General features: G+C 59.6%; 3 protein-coding genes across 5 annotated transcripts; all 3 read right to left on the minus strand.

Moving 5' to 3' along the window:
- Positions 1-182: 182 nt before the first annotated feature.
- On the minus strand, positions 183-8,190 carry HCK (HCK proto-oncogene, Src family tyrosine kinase). 2 transcript variants are annotated; one of them, XM_042887439.1, is made up of 13 exons: positions 7,555-8,190; positions 6,615-6,705; positions 6,302-6,341; positions 6,046-6,145; positions 5,861-5,959; positions 5,623-5,726; positions 5,161-5,310; positions 4,752-4,904; positions 4,474-4,656; positions 4,236-4,312; positions 2,242-2,395; positions 1,846-1,977; positions 183-1,044 (listed from the first exon to the last, which is right to left on the minus strand). In XM_042887439.1, the coding sequence occupies exons 2-13, from the start codon at positions 6,702-6,704 to the stop codon at positions 842-844; spliced, it is 1,485 nt and encodes a 494-aa protein (XP_042743373.1). In that variant the 5' UTR covers position 6,705; positions 7,555-8,190; the 3' UTR covers positions 183-841. The 2 variants fall into 2 exon arrangements, with proteins under 2 accessions (XP_042743373.1, XP_042743372.1); XM_042887438.1 differs by having other exon boundaries at positions 6,615-8,190.
- Positions 8,191-8,268: 78 nt separating this feature from the next.
- On the minus strand, positions 8,269-11,550 carry CCM2L (CCM2 like scaffold protein). Of its 2 annotated transcripts, none has more exons than XM_042887436.1 (10): positions 11,473-11,550; positions 11,150-11,317; positions 10,887-10,970; positions 10,610-10,793; positions 9,736-10,184; positions 9,521-9,656; positions 9,341-9,404; positions 9,082-9,229; positions 8,860-8,998; positions 8,269-8,690 (listed from the first exon to the last, which is right to left on the minus strand). In XM_042887436.1, exons 1-10 carry the CDS (start codon positions 11,500-11,502, stop codon positions 8,416-8,418), a joined length of 1,677 nt encoding a protein of 558 aa, XP_042743370.1. In that variant the 5' UTR covers positions 11,503-11,550; the 3' UTR covers positions 8,269-8,415. The 2 variants fall into 2 exon arrangements, with proteins under 2 accessions (XP_042743370.1, XP_042743369.1); XM_042887435.1 differs by having other exon boundaries at positions 9,082-9,232.
- A 3,038-nt stretch (positions 11,551-14,588) lies between these two features.
- XKR7 (XK related 7) lies at positions 14,589-20,451 on the minus strand. Its single transcript, XM_042887450.1, has 3 exons — positions 20,021-20,451; positions 15,652-15,851; positions 14,589-15,544 (listed from the first exon to the last, which is right to left on the minus strand). The coding sequence occupies exons 1-3, from the start codon at positions 20,449-20,451 to the stop codon at positions 14,589-14,591; spliced, it is 1,587 nt and encodes a 528-aa protein (XP_042743384.1).
- Between the last annotated feature and the right edge of the window lie 189 nt (positions 20,452-20,640).

The following is a 20,640-nucleotide window of genomic DNA, read 5'->3' on the forward strand; positions in this document are numbered from 1 at the left end:
CGTAGTCGTGCCATGGCGGGGCTGAGGCCATCCCTCAGCCCCTCCGGGGCTGAGGCCGGGGCGGCGCTGCTTCTGTTTGAGCCCGGTTGTACGGAACTGAGGTGGTGCCACGGGCAGGGCTGCAGCTGTGGGGCGGCGTAAATATTTTATTGACCGCAAACAGAAGCATCTCAAAGCAGATATTAAAGCCAGCAGACAGCGGTGTTTGTTTATGTGAGGAGAAAACAAAAATCGCTGTCTCTCTGTTGTAAGAAGTAGGGGACAAAAATTCTGTATAAAAATAATTCTCCCTCTCTTCTTCCCCAGATGCCACATCATTAAATACTAAGAAAACCAGAAGGACAAACTGAGTACGTAAGGAACATTCATTGCTCATCGTGCAAAGCCCTGCAGTGCTGCTGATGCAGCCATGGTCCCAGAGAGGCTCAGTGATCCTCGTGGGTCCCTTCCATCCCACCGTGTTCTGTGGTTCTGTGATTGTATGATATCACTGAGGTGCAATCAGCCCCACTGTGTGTGCATTCCTCACCCTCAGCAGATGAAGCACCACAAGAAGTGTGTGGGACACCCAAAGGGAGCTGTGGTTCATGTGACACCTCCGCAGGGCCCCGGGGCAGGGATGAGATGAAGTGCTGCAGTGCTGTACCCAGAGGCTCAGATGAACTGCTCCACTTTTGCCCCACCAGGCCACATCTGGAAGCCATCATTTTCTGTACCAGGCTGGCAGATGAGGAAGGCGCACACTGAACACCACAAGTGGGACAGGGAGGAGCAGGGTGCGTGTGGTGCTGCTGGGATGGCGTGCACAGTGCTCTCCGCTGCCTTCACCACGCTTTCTGCTCTATGCCTGCTGCTGGTACTGGCCCTCTGTCGCAGTAAAGAAATCCTCCAGAATGCTCTGCATGTACTCAAAGGTGGGACGGTCCTCTGGTTTGGTTCTCCAGCATCTCATCATGACATCGTAGAGCTCCTCAGGACAGCTTTCCGTACGGGGCATGCGGTAGCCGTGCTCCAGAGCTCTGATCACCTCCGCGCTCGACATCCCTACAGAAGTGGGGCAGAACATTTCAGGGGCTGTCACTGATTTCTTTAAAAAGGAACAAACACAAAACCCAGCCCTCCTTTGGGCAGCATCACTGTGGAGAGAAAGGACAGGTTGGAGGAGCAGGGGAAGGGGAGATCCTGCTCTGCTTCAGGAAAACGTGCTGACAACTGTGATGCCACATCCCCTGTTGCCTGCAGTTTTGTACCCCATTTGAGCAGATCAGATGGGAATTGTAATTGTTTTGTATGAATTCCCAGGAAATAAAGGCTGTGTTTTTCCATCTGCTGAAGCTTTAATAAGCCATTCTTCCCTGTGTCACTGATAAAAACAAGGTAGTGTCGATGGCAGAGTGGGTCCATTCCCCACAGCACTTTCAGCCACGCCTTAGCCTTCGTGGATGGATTGTGGCAATGGTTACTTTCCAGGTACAGTCATTTTCCAATGAAAAAAGGTACCAGAGAAGCAATTAGGGTATAATAGAGAACACTTCCTAATGATGACAATATACAGATTGTTTGAGCTTTCCCAAAAACACCTGGCCCAGCCATCAGCCCTGAACTGATGTTCTGCTTCCAAACAATCTTTTCTGCAGGAAGCAGAGAAACAAGGGTAAGTGCTATAAACACAAATAATTGTGGCCTTGCAATCTCTGAGCTCAGTTTCCAGTGTGAGATTCAAATTTCTTGCCATTGCCTCTGTTTTTGGTGATGGAACTTCATGAAGAAAAAAAAAATCCTATAGAGGGAGCCCAGAACACGGAGCACATCTTTTGAACTGGGTTAGAACAGGAATTTCTGTACCTGGGTATGGGATGCGCCCATAGGTAATGATCTCAGTCAGGAGGATCCCAAAGGACCAGACATCAGATTTTATAGTGAAAGATCCATAGTTGATTGCTTCCGGCGCAGTCCATTTAATGGGAAATTTGGCACCTGGACCAAGAGATCCAACAAGAAACATGAGCTAAAACCCAAATGTTGAGAATTTGGTAGTGAAATACGGGGAAGAAGAAACAAACAGAAGAGGAAGATACGGAGCAATGCAAATGAGAGGGGCTTCCACTCATCTGTTCATTGCAGTATGTCTCTCCCCGGGTCCCTGTTGCCAAGGCTGCACAGCGATGAGGGGCTCTTAGGGAATCCTGCAGCCCTTCCCCATCCCAGGCAGGGGCCAGGCTCCCACAGCAGCTCTCGTACCTTCCCGAGCTACGTACTCATTGTCTTCAATGATCCTGGCCAGCCCAAAGTCTGCAATCTTGCACACCAGCATCGCTGACACGAGAATGTTGGCAGCTCTCAAGTCTCTGTGAATGTAGTTCCTCTTCTCAATAAAAGCCATTCCTTCTGCAATCTGCAAAAAGCAGAAAGGCAGAAACGCGGGTCTGTTTGAAATAACACAAAACCCATAGCTAGGAATGGAAAAAGCTCAACTGATTTTGTGAGCACATAGAAAAAAAGGGCAGGGGGGGCTGAGCTGTGGCAAGGCATGGGACATCTATGGTGGAAATGTGATCGAGGGCTGCGTGGGAAGCACTGCAGTGTAGGATGGTGAAAGAGGTTGGGGTGACCCAGCACTGCTCATTTATGGTTGGGTGAGAACAGCAGCAAAGAACTGGTGTCCAGGGAGCTGGCAGGCTCAGGAGCAAATGTCTGGGGATGCCCACAGGCCGAAGTGTGGCAGCTGCATCCATAGCCATGTAAATGTGCCGAGGAGTAAATCATTCTCCATTATAAGCAGACATGAGAACAGCCTCCAAATGCACAAACAGCTGCTGGAGAGAAGCGCGATCTCCTCTTTGCTAAAAGGGCACCAAATGGAGAGGGCTTCTCTGGGGAGAATAAAAAGCCCTGAGATGGGTCTCTGGAGAGGGCTGTGAAGTCAGCCTGGAGGCAGGATAGTGCTGCTGACCCCAAAGATGGCCCCAGCTCCATCTTCTGAGCTCTCTATGCTTGGTGACTGCACAGCTGTTGGCTCCTGAGCAGCACAGAGATGCACTGCTGTGCGCACAACCCAAACCCAACTTTGTGCTGACTTAGCCTGAGCTGGGATGCTAGCAGCATCTAAAAGGTGAAAGGGCCGGAGCAGCCAGAGGGATGCACTCCCCTCCCTGTTACACCACAGTAAGATGTACAAAATACAGAAGTAAGCAGGCACTGCAAGAGTGGAAGGGCCATTTGCAGGGCCCCACGCGGCTTTGCTGGCTGTGACTCAGCAGCATCTCCAGCCAGGAGCCCAGCTACTGCCTGCTCACTGCCCGGTGCTGTGCAGAGCACGACAGCCTTATAGGGATGTGCTCCAGAGCCAGCGACCTGCTCTGCACCTCCAAAGCCTGGGCTGCAATCCGAGCTTTGCTGTTGCTCAGGTTCCTCCATTCATGGAGGCATCAAACTTGGCTCCAAGGTGGGCTGTCGGCCAGCAGCTGCAGGCGCTGCAAAAGCAGCGGTGCCAGGATGGTGTCTGCACAAATGGTTGCACACACAAAGCGAGGTGGGTAAGAGCACACCCAGCTGTATTCCAGACCCTGAAAATATCCCTGAACCTCTTTTCGCTGAGTCCCTCTTCTCTCCAGCTGCCTTCTCACAGCCCATGGCAACTCTGTGGCTGAAAGATGAATTTTAAGCATAGCTTCTACCGTAAACCTCCCCTAGGCATTGCTGCTCCATGGGGAGTCGTGTGCTTACAACCGAGGCTGTGCTACTCAGGGCCAGCACATCCTGAAGAAAGGCCTGCAAAAATGAGTGAGAGAGAGCCAGCTCCACCTCTTCACCCTACAAAGCAGAGCTGCAACATGGGCCCCCAGGGCTGCAAACCCATGGGGCAGGAACTCAGGGCCAGCGCTGGCAGTGCCTGGGCTTGCTGCAGTTAGTGGGTTAATGGGGAGGAAATGACTGCTTCTCCTTTTGTGCACATCTGCTCCCACAGTCTGCAGCACAACAAACCTCACTGCCCCATTCCTGCATCCCCTGTTCTGCGAGTCCTCGCCATGCACAGAGGATCTGCAGCATTTCCCTTCCCTTGGAGCATGCTGCCAAGCCTTGCTCTGCTTTATAGATCCTTGGCAGGGAGGAAGGGTAGGTCCCCAAAAGCCAGCCATGAGCTCTCAAGGGATTTAAGCCACTCGAGCTCAATTTTGCTTTGCTAGAACTGAAAGATGGAACGGGAAGCTGGGGAAGATCTGTGCCCTGCTCACCTGTGCAGAGAAGTCGATCAGCTTTGGCAGTGGCTGCTTGTTGCCTTCCTCACTCTTCAGGAAGTCCAGCAGGCTCCCTGAAGGCAGAGCATGGCGCTCAGCCTGGCTGCAGCCCAACAACTCCCATGCTCACCCACCGGTGGCACAGGGCCCCTCCTGTCCCTATCTCTGTCCCCGCACCCCCCCCCAGCCCCACCTCCTGCTCCCCCATGTCCCACACCATGCAGGCCAGCAGCACCTTTCTCCATGAACTCGGTGATGATGAATATGGGCTCCTCCCTGGTGACCACAGCGTGCAGCCTCACCAGCTTGTCGTGCTGCAGGCCCTTCATGAGGTTTGCCTCCTCCAGGAAGGCACTCACAGACATGCTGCCGGGTTTCATTGTCTTCACTGCCACCTTGGTGTGCTTGTTGTAGGTTGCTGCCAGGATACCAGCCCCACTCATCATCGTCCCACCATCGTTCCACCACTTCTCCCACCCCTCACCTTTCTCCCTTTGCCACCCTCACTCTCACCCATCCACACTTCTCCAAACTGCCCGGCTCCCAGCTTCTTCTCCAGCTTCAGTGACTCCCGAGGAATTTCCCAGGCATCTTTCTCCCAGGGCTTCTGGGGTCTGGGCACACTGCAGGGGTAGGTGAGCCTCTGGCACAGCCCATCACTCTGCCCTGCCAGAGAGCAGCAAGCGCAGTCAGCCAGGCTCCATGATCTGTGGCTGTGGGGCATCAGCTGGTGTCAAACACCATTACTGCAGCATAGCACAGCAGAGCATTACCATGCAGCATGGCAGAGCCAGAGCACCAGCATGGGGACAGGCAATTCCCAGGCCCTGTGAGCATTTGGTGCCACCAACACCCCTGCCAGGCATTGCGGGGGGACACAGAGTGGCCAAGGTCTCAGTGGAAGCAATGTGCCAGGGCTCACCCTTGTAGTGCTCCACCAGCTCCTGCAGTGTGTCAAAACTGCTGCGTGAGGAGATGTAGAAGCCACCACTATCCAGTGTCCGGATCCTGTAGTGCTTGATGCTGCCTCCCTGCAGGCCGTCCACATCCCGCACCGACAAGGAGTAGCAACCTGCTCAGAGATGGATGAGCTGTGCCATGGGGCAGCGTCCCTTGGCTCCTGGCTAAGTCACCAGCATGGCATCACCCTGCCTGGCCCCAGCACAGCCCCAGGCAGCAATGGCAGCCCCATGGGGGCACATCCCCTGTCTCCTCATGGGGTTCAGGGCAGCATTGTGGGCTCATGCAGAGATGCTTGCAGCAGCATGGTGGAGTCCAGCTCTTGCCTGGCAGCAAATCAGAGCCCCTAGGGTGTATTGAGCCTCTCTCCTGGTCAGGTATGCAGAAGGGAGGCCCTTCTGGAGCTGCCTCACCCCCCTGGTACCTTTGGTCGTCTCACTGTCCCGAATCATGAAGGATCCCAATGTGTTCCCGGGGCTGAGCAGCTGCCGCTCCGCATCCTTCCTGCTGATACCCTTGAAGAACCACCTGCAGCAGGAACAGAGTAAGCAACGACCGCTGCTGGGAGCCAGGAAGCCAAGGCCGGCACAGGCTGGGGCTATTAGCCCTGGCACGGTGGGGACACGGGGTGTGACTGGAGATGACTGCAGTGGGACTCTCACTCTTCCACCTCCAGTGAGTTAGCTCGGGCGACGAAGTTGCTGGGGATGAAGCCCTTGCGCCCTGTCACCAGCGACCGTGCCTGCCACCACTCTCCCAGCCTGAGGACACAGACAGCCACGGGTCAGCACAGGGCACTGCCAGCACCCATGAGCCATAGGGACAGCCCTGGGCAGGGGACACGTACTGCTCCAGGACCTGCAGCTGCTCCCCTTTCTGGAAGCTCAGGTCCCCAGAGTGCATCGCCTCATAGTCATACAGTGCCAGCACCACGTTGTCCCCTGAGCCTGCAGTGAGAGTGGCTCTTGTGTGCCTGTCCCCATGTTGGGACCACGCACCACACACCCACGTGTCCCTGCTGCCAGGAAGCACAGAACTCCCACACCACCAGGTTTGGTTCCAGTGAGGACCCCACTGTGCTCCCCATCACTGTGTGTACGCACCATCCGCCAGCAGGGGCACAGACACTCCGTGTTCATCGTGCTGCAAATGGAACAACAAACAGGAGAGTGTAACGATGGCACACAATGGGATCTGTGGGGGTCTTGGACACTCGTCCAGTTTGCCCAGCACTGGCAGAGCGTCTCCTTCCTCAGCACCTTCATCTCTGACTGTCCACATTCCTTTATTCTCACCAACGTGGGCTGGGACAGACCTTGCACTCCCATCTCAGTTCCCACCCCAGCCCTGTGCCTGCTGCCACCCAGGTGGCTCCATGTCCCCTGTGCCCCCCAGGGCACTGCAGCTCCCACTTACTTGCTTGCTGCCAGATGCTGGGTCCTTCTTATCATGGCCCAACTGCATCTTCTCTTGGATGCTGTCTTCCTTTGACTTCATGCAACCCATCCTGTGTGTGTGTGAGGAAGGCATGGGGGGGGGGGAGGGGGGAAGGGGGAGAAGTTGCAACAGCACCAAAAGCCCCACACCCACAGTTCCCACTCCAGCACAGCTTGGTGTCCACAGCCCTGCTCACACCAACAGGTTGGGCTCCACAAAAGCAAAAGCCAGACTCTGCCCCAAAGAAATGTCAGTAGGAAAATGTGCTGCCAGCAGCAGTGGTGCAGGGAAAGCCCCCAAAAGGCACTTCCCTCTCTCCGACAGAGACCTCAGCCCAGGGAAAGGAGAAGAGTGCAGCGAAGGAGGAAGCAAAGGGCTGTGGCACTGTGGGGGACATGCATAGCACCACCTCAGTCCCACGGTCCTCGAGAGACTATCACTGCCACCTCCCAGCCGCGTCACCTTCACTCCTGGTCCTTTACAGCAAGCCAGAGCCTTTGCCCACCGTGCTCTCCAGCAGAGCAGATGTGTCTGAGCACCTCACAGTCACCAAGTCTCCACGTCTTGAGGCACTGTCCCATGCAGTGACCTGGTAGCATTGGGGATCCCCTGGTGCACCTCATGTTCTGCAGCTCCTGTGGCTGAGCCCAAATGTGGGGAGAGGAAGCGACACCACAGCATCACCTCCTCCTTCCCAGCACCCCAGCATCCATTTCATTGGCATTGCCCCCCTGCCATCCCCAGACTTCGGTTCCCATCCAGGGGCCACCACACCTAGCAGGGACAGGACAGGGGCCGAATCCAGCACAGGGCAGCACTGCAGCAGCTCTGCTGTCTCAGGCAGGGAAGGCGAAGGGCAGCCCTTTACCGGGGGCTCTGAGTCCCACTGACCTCGCTGCCCTGGGGGCTCTTCTCTCACCTTGGCTGCTGTCACGGTCCCGGTCCCCGTCCAAAGCCAAATCCACTGCTGCTGCCACCATATCGAGTTCGGTGGGTGTTGCCTCCTGTCCCGGTGTGGCTCCGCCCCTCTCCGGTACGACACTCCCTGTCCCAGCCCTCAGTGACATCCCGGTCCTCAGCCCCGACCAGGGCTGCTCGGGACAGGGAGCCATTCCTTCACCCGCCACGGGACGAGAGCAGCAAGGATGGGGTACAGGATGGGACCAGAGCATTGTCACTTCCCATCGGTTCTGTGCCCCCAGGAGAAGTAAAGAGAAAACCCGAATGCCTCACTTGCACAAGGATTTGCATACATCATTTTTAGGGAAGTAACTTGCTGCGGGCAGCCCTCACGCTGCCTGCCCAGGTGCTGCCCCCTGCTCGGGGCTGTGGGGCTCCTGGGGGCTTTGCTTAGTCCAGGAACAGCCATCCCCACCACTCCCCATCCTGGAGGAAGGCAAACACTTCACTGCAGTGCATCCAGACCCCCAGCACAGGGAGGCTGTGGCTGCCACCCTCCCATCCCAGCACAGCCACACTGACCCCACTTTGCTATGAGAGCACCCTCCTGTGCCAGCCCAGCTCGTCATAGCACTGTGGTGGGTGGTTGTCCCATCTGTGAGCTGCCCCTGTGCCCCAGCTCACCCCCTGCCCAACACATTCCCTTTGCACCGAGGAAGAACCTGCTCCAATCCCCATCTTGGTCATTTAATTGCAATCTGCAAAAATTACAGCACTTGGCACCACTGGTGGGGGCTCCCCTGAACCGACACCGCCCTGAAATGCCATCAGCCCAGCCAAGAGGAGAGCCCTGTCCCTTCCGTGGTGAAGGAGGCACAGATCACAGGTAGTTGTCCTCCTCCTCTTCCTCCTCCTCATCCCGTGCCAGTGCCTCGATGTCATTTGTGATGTTGGTGATCATGCGGTTGAAGGACTCGGACTCAGAGCGCAGGGACCAGCTGTCGTAGCTGCGCACAGCAGAGGCCGACGTGTTGCTCATGCTGCGCTTGATGCGGCCGAAGCTGTCGGTGAGGATGCCGCCCTCCCGGATGCCGATGCTCTCCAGGAAGGTCTCGAAGTACCCAATGTCTTGATCGGGGATGAAGGGCCTCATCCCTGGGACAAGTGCCACAAAATTTCGTGGTGTGACCGTGCCAACCCCATCTGGGGGCAGCGGGGTCCCACCAGCCCCTTGCTGCACACCCAAGACCCCGTCCCCAAGGATGCACGGATGGTGTAGCACAGACCGATCGCTCAGGGCTGCCCCAATCCCTGGAGCACTCACCCAGCAGGAGGAACTTTCTCCGGTCCCCGTAGAGGCGTAGGAGCTCTGTGCAGTACTCCTGCACCGGAGTGCCCAGCCGGTACTCGCGGAGCATCAGGGCAAACTGCTGGATCTCCTGGGGCGACAGCTTGTTGCGCAGCTGGGGGGAAACAGAGATGGGTCGGGGCTGGGGGCGGAGGTGCTGGAAAGGAGTGGGATCCCCTACCAGCCCCCAGCCCTCACCGTCACCATGTAGTCCTGCAGCTGCTCCAGCCCCACGCTGCTCTGGTCGCTGCCGCTGCAGGCGGTGGCCAGGCTGTGGTGGGACTGGTGGAAGGAGGGCGAGGATGTCCCGCTATAATAGGCCTCAAATGTCTCGTGGGAACCATTGCTGCTGGAGGACAGGGCAGGAGGGGGTCAGTGGGTGCTGGCACTGCTCTTGCACAGCACCCATCAGGCAGGGCAGTGAGGATGTGCACCTGCCCCAGAGCTGGGAACTCACAAGGAGCTGCAGCAGCTGTAGTCAGCATCGTAGCCATACGTCCCATCTGTGCGGCAGCTCTCACCTGGGGAGGGAAAGCTGAGCTCAGAGAACCAGGGTGTGAGCCCCGACGCTGTGCTCACGCCCTTCAGCCCCGTGTCACCACACTTAAGGCTCTCACACCCGCCTCCATCCACTCACTTCTGCTGGAGAGCCAGGGCCGTGTGGGTGTGGAGGTGTAGTGGTACCCGGCACGGTCCACACACTCGATGCTCTGATCACCGTAGATGATCTGGAAGACCTGGCAGATGAGCGCGCAGGACTCCTCGGCCGCATCCTGCAGAGGACCAGAGGGGATGGGGAGGTGGGCACATGCCGGGAAGGGAACCCAGTGCCGGGAACCCGCGGGTGCTCACCCTGTTCGGCACAGCGAGGATGACGAGGTTGGAATACGCGTCAGGGCACGGCTCCTGGGGGTCCAGCGGGTTGCCACCGGGGTGCCGTCTCTCCCAGCTGCCGAAACCGGTGCCGCGCTCCCAGCTTCCACCCGCCGTGCCAATCCGCCGCCGCTCCCAGCTGCCGCCGCACGGCTGCCTCCTCTCCCAGCTGCCCGACGGCCGCCCGCGCTGCCGCCGTTCCCAGCTGCCGCCCCTCCGCCGCTCCAGGCTGCCGCCCTGCCGGCCCTCCTGCCCGCCCCGAGCCGCACGCCAGTCCAGGCTGCAGATGGTGTGCCGCCGCTCCATCGCACCTCCCAGCCGCCCCGGCTCCGGCCAAGAGCTCCCCGAGCGCTTCTCAGTCGGGGGCACCTCCGGCACCGGGGCCGCTTCGGGGTATGCGCCAGCGGGGACTGGGTCCACTCCCAGGCCTGGAGGCAGCGAGGAGGGTCGGGGCATCAGACTGGGGTCGCCAGCTCTCACACCTGCCCCATCTCACTGACTGGGCGAGCTTAGGAATGCACCCCATACCCAGCCTGGGGCTCAGCCCCCTCCCCAGGAGCCTGGCTGTGGCTTGCTGCTGAGCGTGGTTTTGCTGAGCACCAGAGCCCCTGTTCCCTCATCTGGGCTGGATGCAGTGGGGGGTGGGGGGCACTTCCTGCATTCTCTCCTGCTGCCATTAAGTGCAGCTGGGGCCGGGGGAACAGCTGGGAGCTGTATGCAGGAGCAACGGGAGCAGTGAGTGGGCAGCTGCTGCACGTGGTGATGCCCTGTCAGAAGATGGAGCCGGCTCCTCCCCATCGCATCAGGGTGCCAGGTGCTTGGAGCCAGCTGTATTGCAGTGGGGTGCCTGCACCTGTTTTGAGGATGAGGAGGTGCAGGGCATCGTCACGCAGGTAGGAGGCTGCGGCGATCTCATGTGTGGGGATGCGCAGGATCAGCTCCTCGTTGTCACGCCAGGTGAGCAGCAGGCAGCGGGCAGACAGGCTCAGGATGCTGTCCTGCTCCGGGGTCGTCTGCAGAGGCAGCTCCTTCAGCTGCTGCAAGCAGAGAACATTCTGGGGTGTGGGGACTTGATGCTACTGTGGGGTAGCACTGTGGGATGACAAATGGAATGTTGGGCGCTCCCTTACCCTGGCAGTGTCCAGCAGCTGCAGCACCTCATCCCGGCTGGAGGGGTTCAGCGAGGCTGTTACCCAGGTCAGGTGGCCCAAAAACTGGGGGGACAAAGCCTGGGGTACTTTTGGGATGGAAAATCATCCCCCCTGGGATGCAAGGGGAACACAACGCAGGGCCATGGGGAGCGCACCTGCCCCCCCACCCCCCCCCGCACCCAGTCTCTGGACAGAAGGGGACCAGAAGCACTCCCAGCCCTGCAGGTAACCCCCTGCTTTACCTTCACCTCCTTCTCCACATAGTCATGCAGCAGGATCTGGGGGTCGATCAGGTAGTCGGGGGGGTACAGTGGCACTGAGTGCAGCGGCCGCCGGTAGACACTGCTGCGGAGAGCTGCCCTCCGTGCAGCCTTGGGGAACACCAGGCGCCGGATGGGCGACACGAAGCCCTGCGGGGTTTGGGCACACATCAGCACAGCTCCTCCCTGCTGGATCCCCCTGAAACCTGGGGGGCTCAGCCCCAGCACCGAGGAGAGCCCCCAGCTCCCAACCCTCATCCCGGCACCCCAAGACCCAAGGAGCCATGGCCCCAGAACGCACACACCTTCTTCCCTTTCTTGGTCTCGCAGTCCATGGCGCTGCTGCCGTCCTTTCTGTCCAACGCCTTTGTTGTTTTCCTGTCGGAAACTCCACCAGAATGGCTCGGATGTGAGTTCCTGCCCCTCTGCGGGTGCTGGGCTGGACTGGGCTGGGAATGGGACTGACAGTGGAACTGGAGTTTGTTTGGGCTGGGCCTGAGACCAGAACTGATATGGGATTGGGACTGAGCTGGGACTGGCGCTGGAACTGGGACTGAGACTGGGACTGGGAGCAGAACTGGTACGAGACTGGGATGGAGCTGAGACTGGGATTGGTACAAGACAGTGACTGTGGGTGGTATGGAGCTGGGACTGGGTCTGGACCAGAACAAGAGCTGGGGTGCCTGTGCACTATGCAGCAGATCAGCCCCTTCCCCTCACTACCACGGGGATCCCAAGGACCCCTGTCTGCCCCCATCCTGGCAATGGAGGAGGACTCCACCTCGAGGCCACACAGCAGTGCCCAAAGCTCTCGGACCCTAGGGCAGCCCATGGACCCCTGCTTTGGGACTGGGGGTCAGATGGTGAATAGGGCCCCCCGGCATGGAGGAGGTTGGACTGGGATCGCTGGCAACGGGGCTGTGTCCAGCAGTTTCCTCCCCAGCACATCACATCCTGCCCACACACCCCTTCCCTGCCAGAGGCAGCGGGGCTGAGGGCTCCAAGCAGGTGGCTCATCCACAGCTGTTCCCAAATGTCCCCAGCATCCTGGGAGCTCCACTTCAAGGCCCTGAGCCTGGCAACATGGGGGGGACTGGGGAGAGCCGGAGGAGCCAGCAAGGAAAAGGCTCTGGCAGGCAGTGCTTATTGAAATGAATTTAATATCTCATGTTGCAGCAAAATTAAAAATATACAAAAAGTTTGTGGTATACAAAAAAGTCTCGGTCAGACCCCGGTCTCTCGCTCATCCCCTGCCCCTGCCAAGGGTCCCAGAGAAGAAGGTGGCACACAGAGTATTTACAGTACATGACAGCCGGGCTCCCAGGTCCCAAGCACCAGGGGGGGACGTGGCTGAGACCCTCAGTCCCTGCTGGGGAGAAACAGCCCCAGCCCAGAGCAGCGGGGCCTGGTCCTGGTCCGAGCTGCATCCCCCATTCCCTGAACTTGGGGTGGTCCCGCTGTCCCCGCCAGGACTGAGGCCTCTCAGAGCTTCCTCTTTCCCAGCTCAGCCTCAGCTCGAGCCCCTCTTGGTGCGATCCCAGCAAGTGCTGCTGTCCTGACACTGCTGCCATCATCACTGCTGCCAGCCGGGCTTGATTCCCCTGGCACTGCCCCTGGAGCAGGGCTGGGGAGCCACCAGGCTCAGGGGCCATGAGGACAAAGCAATGGAGTGGCCACGTGCCATCCCACACAGCCCCACACCGCAGCCTCTGCCCTGATCCCAACATGGGAGCAGCCCGGGTCTGAGGGTACCGTGGCATGAGTGCATAGAAAAGAGTCCCTATGACCTGTGCCCCCGGGAAGGGCACGGGCTGCACCTCAGCCCAGGTGGCATGGCTCCACATGGCAGTCACGGGCAGAGGGCTGCAGCATCCAGCACCAGCATGGCACTGGTGTGGCACCAGCACAGCAACTCCTTGGTGGCTGGGAGGCTCCAAGCTGCTGGCACCCAGCTGCTCCATGCCCAGCTGGCTCCCATCTTCCATTACACTTCCCTGAGGATAAGGGCTGCCTCCTCTGCTGGGACCCAGCTGGGGCTGTCCTGGGGCTCGCTAGGACAGAGTGGGATTTTTTGCTCATTCCTAGTAGTAGAGGAGGAGTGAGGGTCACGGAGGGGCCCAGCCCACTGCCCAGACCCAGCTCTGCTCTGCGCCCTCCTCCAGAAAGATTCCGAGGCATTCAGATAGCACCAGTTAGCACCAGTGACCCCACGTGGCCCACCCCAGCCTGCACTCATCCCTCGAACTTCTTTGGAGATATGGGAAACAAAAGCAATGCAGCCCAATGGGCACCTCCCAGCACCGTGGGACACTGCAGGAACACCGGGGCTGGAGGAAGGCACCGGGGCTGTGAGGGGCTCTGGGTGGGATGTGTGTCCAGGGGACAGCAGGTCTGCCCTGCGAACCCAGCTGCAAACACGCACACACACACACACACACACAGACATGGGACACAAACACAGGGTGGGGGTACATTCAGCACAGCCCTTAGGGCAGGGGGCACTGCGGGCTGGGACCAAGCCACGCACACATTCAAATGCAGAGCCCAGGGCAGCCCTGCTCCTCTGGGGAGGAAGTAAGGAGCTGAGGGCATCGTCTTGGCTCAGGTTCCTACTGCTGAGCTGGGGGGGCTGATGCTGATGAGGGGTGGATGGAGACGCTCCCGGCTGGAGAATGGAGGGGAGAATGAATGAGGGTGAATGTGACTTCGGGGAGCCCCCGGGCACATCACCACTGCCTTGCACAGTCCTCCCAGTGCCAGCCAGGCCCTGCCCCACCAGCGTCAGTGGAGGTAGAAAATGTCACACAGAATGTCACCCGTCTGGTGAAAACCAACACAATGCAATGGAGTGGTTCCCAGGAGGGCAGGAGGGAGTGGAGAGGTGCTGTGCCTCCCACCACTGGCCTCAGGGCCAGGATCTCTGCCCCATGCATGGAGCAGTGACCCCAGGGGTAGGGAACAGCCGGAGCGTGTGTGGGGGAATTGAGGCTGAGATGAAGAACAAGGGGGGGCTGCCCCGGCTCTATGCCATGCACTACTTGGGGTTGACAGGAGCCCCAGACTCCAATACAGCCCTACTCCAGACCCCTCAGCCCCATGGCTCTCCCCCAGCACCCACATTCTCCACATTCCCCCGTGCTATGTCTCTCTGTGCCCAAAGCCTCTCACCAAACGGGCTGCTCCCGTGCACCCCGCAGCCCCCACTCTGTGCCACCGACCTGGCGGCTCAGGCACAGGTGAGGTATTTTGGCAAGGACGAGCCCCCGGCGCACGGCCGGCCCGTGGGGGGATAGCACCAAGGGACCTCACCGGCCCCTGCCCGCGGGGCGCTCGGCACGGCCACCCCTAAGTGCCGGCAAACCGAAAAGAAAGGCAAAACGCTGCGAAGAGACGGAACAGCCCGGCCGGGGACGCCCCTGCCCTACACGGTGGTCTCATACTCCAGGAGCTCCTGGGACACTCCTGCTGTGCGATACTGCAGGCGCGGGGTGCTGGGCGAGGCGTACTCCAGCGCCAGGATGGTCTTCCGCAGGCGCCGGTCGATGAAATGGGCGTCCCAGGCCGGGTACTTCTTCCTGGGGAGGTCTATGCGGATGACGGGTCCCTCTGTCCGCGGGGTGCGGGCGGCCGGCGGCGTTGGGGCGCAGGGCCGCACCTGGAAGACGGGCACGCAGCTGTCCCGCTCCCCCGGCGCCCCTTCCCGCTCCCCCCCTGTAGTCCGCGGCAGCGAGCGCGGGGGGCTGGTGACCACGTCCGCAGGGGAACTCGGCGCAGGGGGCGGCCGCTGCTGCCGGAAAATGCAGCCCCCAGAGCTGGGACCGAACATGGGGCCGTTGGGGTGCAAGAGGCAGTAGTAGATGAACATGAAGAAGATGCCGAGGGCGAAGCTGGAGCTGACCACGCAGACGAGGATTAAGGCGTTGAAGTCGGAGATGGTCTTGCGGTCGTAGTAGAGGAACCAGAGGATGGTGAGGGCGGCGTTCTCCGACAGCGTGATGATGTAGTAGATGAACATGCGGTAGCGGCTCCGTCCCTCCTTGACATTGAACCAACAGAAGATGTAGATGATGCCCACCACCATGTTGTAGATGATCTCCTCCCACTTGGACATGCAGAAGTCCGTCTCGCCCTGGATGATCCAGAAGGTCATGATGCACCAGTGGGTGACGATGAAGATGCCGAAGTAGAGCTGGAACACGGAGGCAAAGAGGGCGAAGGCGATGGCGCGGGCAGCGATGGTGAAGAGGTGCCACAAGATCTGCACCACAGCTCCCTTGTAGGACATGGGCATCTTGTCCTCCCGCGAGTCCCGCAGCACCTTCTGGTAGGAGGCAATCATCCATGCCAGGGAGACGAGTGAGGCCGAGGCTGAGAACCCTATGGGCACAGAGGGGCTGTGAGAACGGTGGGGGGACAAGGAAGGGATGCGGCCATGACCAGGCTGCAGCCCCCCAACCTCTCCCTACCACCCGGAGGCTCCCTACCCTGCAGTGCCTCGATGTCATTCTGCTGCACCATGATGCTGAGCTGCAGCACCAGCTGCGGCGCGCTCTTCAGGAAGGTCTCCAGCAGCCGCAGCATGCTGATATCTGCGTTCTCAAACATCATCCTCCAATAGAAGTGGCGGCGGCGATGCTCGGCCTGCCAGCGGCTCTGCAGCCCCAGGTACAGCGTGCGGAGGTACCTGCGTGAAGGGGAGCATTGAGGACGGCCCCCACCACGCTCACATCCCACAGCTCTGCCCCGTGATGCTGCCATCCTGCTGCAGCATGGCACATCCCTCCTAACTGAGGCTGTGGAGATCCTCATGCAGCAGGTGTGAGGCAGCAGGGATGCTGCACTTGGTGCTGGTGCCAAGCCACTCTCACCCAGCCCTGTGCCCCACTCTCCCTGGCACAGGATCTCATTCCTTCCCCCAGCCATGACCCCACTCTTCATCCTCTGCACATTTCAGGTGTCCTGCTCGCAACCCATCACTGTGCCAGGCTGCTTCTCAAAGTGGATATTTTGGTCCTGGCTGGCTTGCAGCCCACGCTGCCTGCCCTGGGCAGAGGAAGGAGGGAGCAGGAGGACCAGCTGGTCGTGCGGGGTGCCCACAGGGAGCTACCGTGCCGGTGCTGCCTTGGCTCTTGGCAGGGCTGAGGGCCTGAGCACAACCATATGGTCCATGCTCGGGGTCAGTGGAGCCATGCGTGGCATCAACGCACCACTGAGTCACCGGGAGCCTTCCCCACAGCACTGGGCCAACGAGGCTCAGGGAAATGCCGTGTCCCTGGGGAGGGAACACATGTACCATGGAGGGGAAACAGGGATGGATGTGTCCGGACTGCTCCATGCCGACTGCTCACAGGTTTGGTAGGAGAGAAGGGAGACGGATGAGTACGAAAACAGAAAGATTAAGCAAAAGGAAGTCAGACCATAAAGCTCCCTCCCAACCTCGTAAAAATGTCACACAAACTGATGGCCTTTATATCAGATCCATAAAATGCTGTCAGTCGACTCCATTAGCCCGTGAGCACTGGGAGAAGCCCTGATCCCAGCACTTTCAGCTCATCCATCAGCAGGAAGAGGCAGAAGCCAGCCCAGTTCCCTCAGTGGCCGTGTCCCGGCGCCTCCCACACCGGTGGCCCCTGCATGGCTGGTGCAGGGTTGGGGGCTGCATGACCTGGAGGTGGGGAGAGCATCAGCTGGTGCCATTCAGGCCCCAAAGCCACCCTGCTGCCACCACCATCTGCTCCCACAGCATGCAGGAGGGAAGGCAGGGACACCAACCCCACGGGGCTCCTGGTGATGCTTGGCAGGGGCACGGGGTGTCAGTGCAGCACTGCCTGCAGCATCCTCCAAAGCTGCCTCCATCACCTTCCTGCCAGGCTCCATCACCCTTCTGCCCAGCTCCAGCATCCCCTCTCCTGGCTCACACGAAGCCAGGGCAGCCCAAGGGCTCTGCTGCAGCCGGGGCTCAGCCGGGCTGATTTCAGCCTTCCCATCTGGCTTCTCCCTCTCCCCATCCCTGCTCCGTATGGCTCCTTCTGCAGCCTCTCCTCTCTGGAGAAGAGCCCAGTGCCGGGTGGTGGTGGCTGCATCCTGCAGGGCTGTGCTGTGAGCCAGTGCTGGAGAGGTTGGGGTGGCCAAAAGGAGCAGAGGGGACAGAGGGAAACTGGGGGGACACAGGCTGAGCTCTGCCAACCCAGCCCTGAGAACCTCCCAGAGATCTTTGAGCACTGGCAGCCAAACAAGACATCCCCATTTGCAAATTATACCATTTCCATCCAGCACCACAGTGGAAGTGGGGTGAGGCTGAGGAACCACACACACCCCCATCTGCGGCTCCTCACCGCTCAACAAGTGGCCCTTGGACCCCCCCGCTTTCCACTGGGCCCGGTTATCCTCCCACCTTCCTGTCAGCTCATTAAACCGAGATTTCATCTCCCATCAACTTGCCAGAATGAAATGCTGATTCCTATTTGTTATGCATTTGATCACGCCGTTTGTGTTTCAGCCCAGGAAAAGATCCCCGCGCGCTGACGGAGCACCGCCAGGTTTTTATGAACTGAGCGCAGCAGCAGCTGCATGAGAAATACAGAATCAATTACTTTAAAAAAAAAATCATTTAATTTTCAAAAAACTGATGATGAGGCAGAAACAAACCGAGAGAGGCTCTTAGGGCTAATTACTGCCTCCTTTGTATTAAAAAGCCCAATCCGACAAAAATCTCCACGGAGGGTTGGGGTGGCAGTGGGGGCAGGAGCACCGTTTGCTCACCCCCAGCCCCACAGCACGGCCCCGCAGTCATCAGTCATCCCACAGCCTCATCACAGCCCTCAAATCTGTGGTCCCACTGCCATCCCAGCTTGCGAAGGTTGGGAGAAAAGCAGAGTCTTATTCCAAAACTTAATGCCAATCTTAACCCCAACCCTGGCTCTTCCAATGCCAGAGATCACCATCCTCAGGTGAGGAGCCACAGGACCTCCCCCATTCTGAGAGTGAGCAATAGGAAGTATGATTTTCTTGACAGGTAATTTGAGATATCGTCCCTCATCGCTTTATTAAAACAAGGAGAAAATTGCTTTCCTGTTGCAGCCATGCCAATCCATGACACAACCCACAAAGCCAAAATCCCCATTGGGGGGAGCCCCGTGTGCAGACCGATGCCCGACCAGCAAGCAGGCCATGGTCCCCAGGTGCTCCCTTCCCTGCAGCCCCACTTCACCCCAAATTCAGGACTGTGGGGAAAATCTGGGGCCGTGCAGGGAGTGACTGGGGCGGGTGAGAGCTGCCAAGGGAATTACAGTGGCCCTAGCCACAGGGCTGGATAAATGCAGGAGGGGAGGCATGAGCAGGGAGGGCCCAACATCACGGCCAAGGAAAAGCCTTCCTTTCACACGCAGTGTTTATTTGGCTGTAATTCAACACTTCTTAAACTGTCACATCCACCTGCACCAGACCCACTCTCGCTAATGGGTTTAGTGAACTGCATTTAACTGGTCACCCGAGCAAATCCCAAATCCTCGGATTAGAAAGAGCCTCAGCTGCAGCTTGAAACCAACGTGTCCTGGAGGGTCAGTGCTGAGAGTTACCACTTTAATTGGCTTAGGAGCCTGCAGCAGATAGGAGACTGCAGCTGACACAACTGGGAGCAAAACCTGACCCGGCTCCAACCAAACCCCAGTAATTGCTCACCGAGCCCCAGGGATCTCATCCTCTTTCCCAGCTCTCCCAGTACACCCAGAAGGGGATCGCTCCCATCCTGCTGGACCGAGGAGGTGGACTGATGGGTGAGGGGCAGGCGGGGAGGGAAGGACAGGAGCTGCTCACACAGAGCACATTGCTCTGTGAAACAAAGTTAGAGATCCCCGCAGCATCCCAAGAAAAGCAGCAGAGAAGCACATGCAGACAACAAGGAGGAGGAAAGCAGCCTCTGTGCCACAGTAGCTCAGGAGGGGAAGCAGCACCAAAACAAGACCAAGAGCATCGCTTGCTCAGGGCATTGTTTCAGGAATATGCCATTGTCTCCACTCCCCTCCCAGCATCTCAAGGCTTCGGCTCCATTGCAGAACACTGGATGGAGTTCAGCAGAGCTGGGAGGGAGCAGCACTGGCTCCATCACACAGGGAAAGAAGGTGCTCAGATGGAAATGAGCGTGCCAAGAAACCATCAGCTTTGGAAGAGGGTGCAGAGGAGCATGCACGAGGGGCTCGAGTCTGCTCTGGGCCAACTGCTGCTCATTCTGCCTGCGGGCCCAGCAGGGCAGGGAGCAGAAATGCAGCCCCATGGGGAAACCTGGGGACAACCACTCCCTCCTTGCCCACAACAGCTCTAAGCAGGAGAAGGAGAAACCGGGGAGGAGGCTCTGAGCCCGAGGTGCTTGGTGCCCAGCAGGAACACTGCATATCCCCAGGATGCGGTCCCCATGGTCAGGCAGACGCCCTCACCAGGCCCAGCACCACCCAGGGACAACAGGCCCGTGCCACCCAGCAGGGCTGCAGCCCCTCACACTCTGCCCACGCCCACAGCTCTTGCTCACAGCCAGGCTCTGCCAAGGGCCCTCCACCCCCTACTCCTTTTGTGGCTGCAGAGGGATTGGTCCCCACGCCCACCCCAGCTGCACATCGCCATGCCCACCTCCATCCCCCACCTGTGTCCCGGCCATCTCCACCTGTGTTCTCTGTCCTCCCTGCACGTGGGGATCCCCGCTCATACCCGTACTGAGCTCTGCCCCTCCATCCAGCCCCATCCCATCCCTGCGACCCCTTCCTTTTACCTCCGGACGTGCCCCAGCTGCAGAAGCTGGATGCAGCCCTGCAGCCCCATTAGGTTCATCCCCATCCCGTCCCTCCGACCCCCTCCTTTTACCTCCAGACCTGCCCCAGCTGCAGCAGGTGGATGCAGCCCTGCAGCAACCAGACGCAGAGGCGGCAGCAGCCGCGGCGGCCACGGGCGCTGTCCTTGGTGCTGCCGGCGCTGTCCTTGGTGCCGACGGCGAAGTCGTACACGAACCACCTGAAGCTGAGCAGCTGCACCACGAGCGAGGGCAGCAGCACGAAGAGCAGCGTCAGCCCGAACCACCACCGCTGCCCCCGCACGTAGTAGTGGGCCGCCAGCCACAGGTCCGAAGCTCCGTCCGCGAAGCAGACGAGGAGGGCGCACAGCACCCAGCAGCCGTCCCGCAGCCGGTACCGCCGGGCCGGGGGAGTCGCGCCGCCCGCCCGCCGCCCTCCGCCGCCCTCCGGACTCTCCAGCCTCACGGCCGGGCCGCCGCCGCCGCCGTCCGACTTCGCGGCCATGTTGTCGGGGGAGAGGAGGAGAAAGGAGGGAGCGGGAGAGACTTCCGGAGGGAGGACGGAGCCGCCGAGCCCGCCCCGGCAGCGCCCGCCCCCCCCCCGGCCTCGCCCCGCGCCCCCCGGCCGGGCCCCGCAGCGCCGCACCGGCACCGGCCCCGCCGCTCCCCCACCCCGGCAGCTCCCTCCGCCGGC

The sequence above is a fragment of the Lagopus leucura genome, unplaced genomic scaffold (assembly GCF_019238085.1).
Source record: "Lagopus leucura isolate 7727_CA_CO unplaced genomic scaffold, USGS_WTPT01 Super-Scaffold_100083, whole genome shotgun sequence".
In the NCBI taxonomy this organism is placed as follows: domain Eukaryota; kingdom Metazoa; phylum Chordata; class Aves; order Galliformes; family Phasianidae; genus Lagopus; species Lagopus leucura.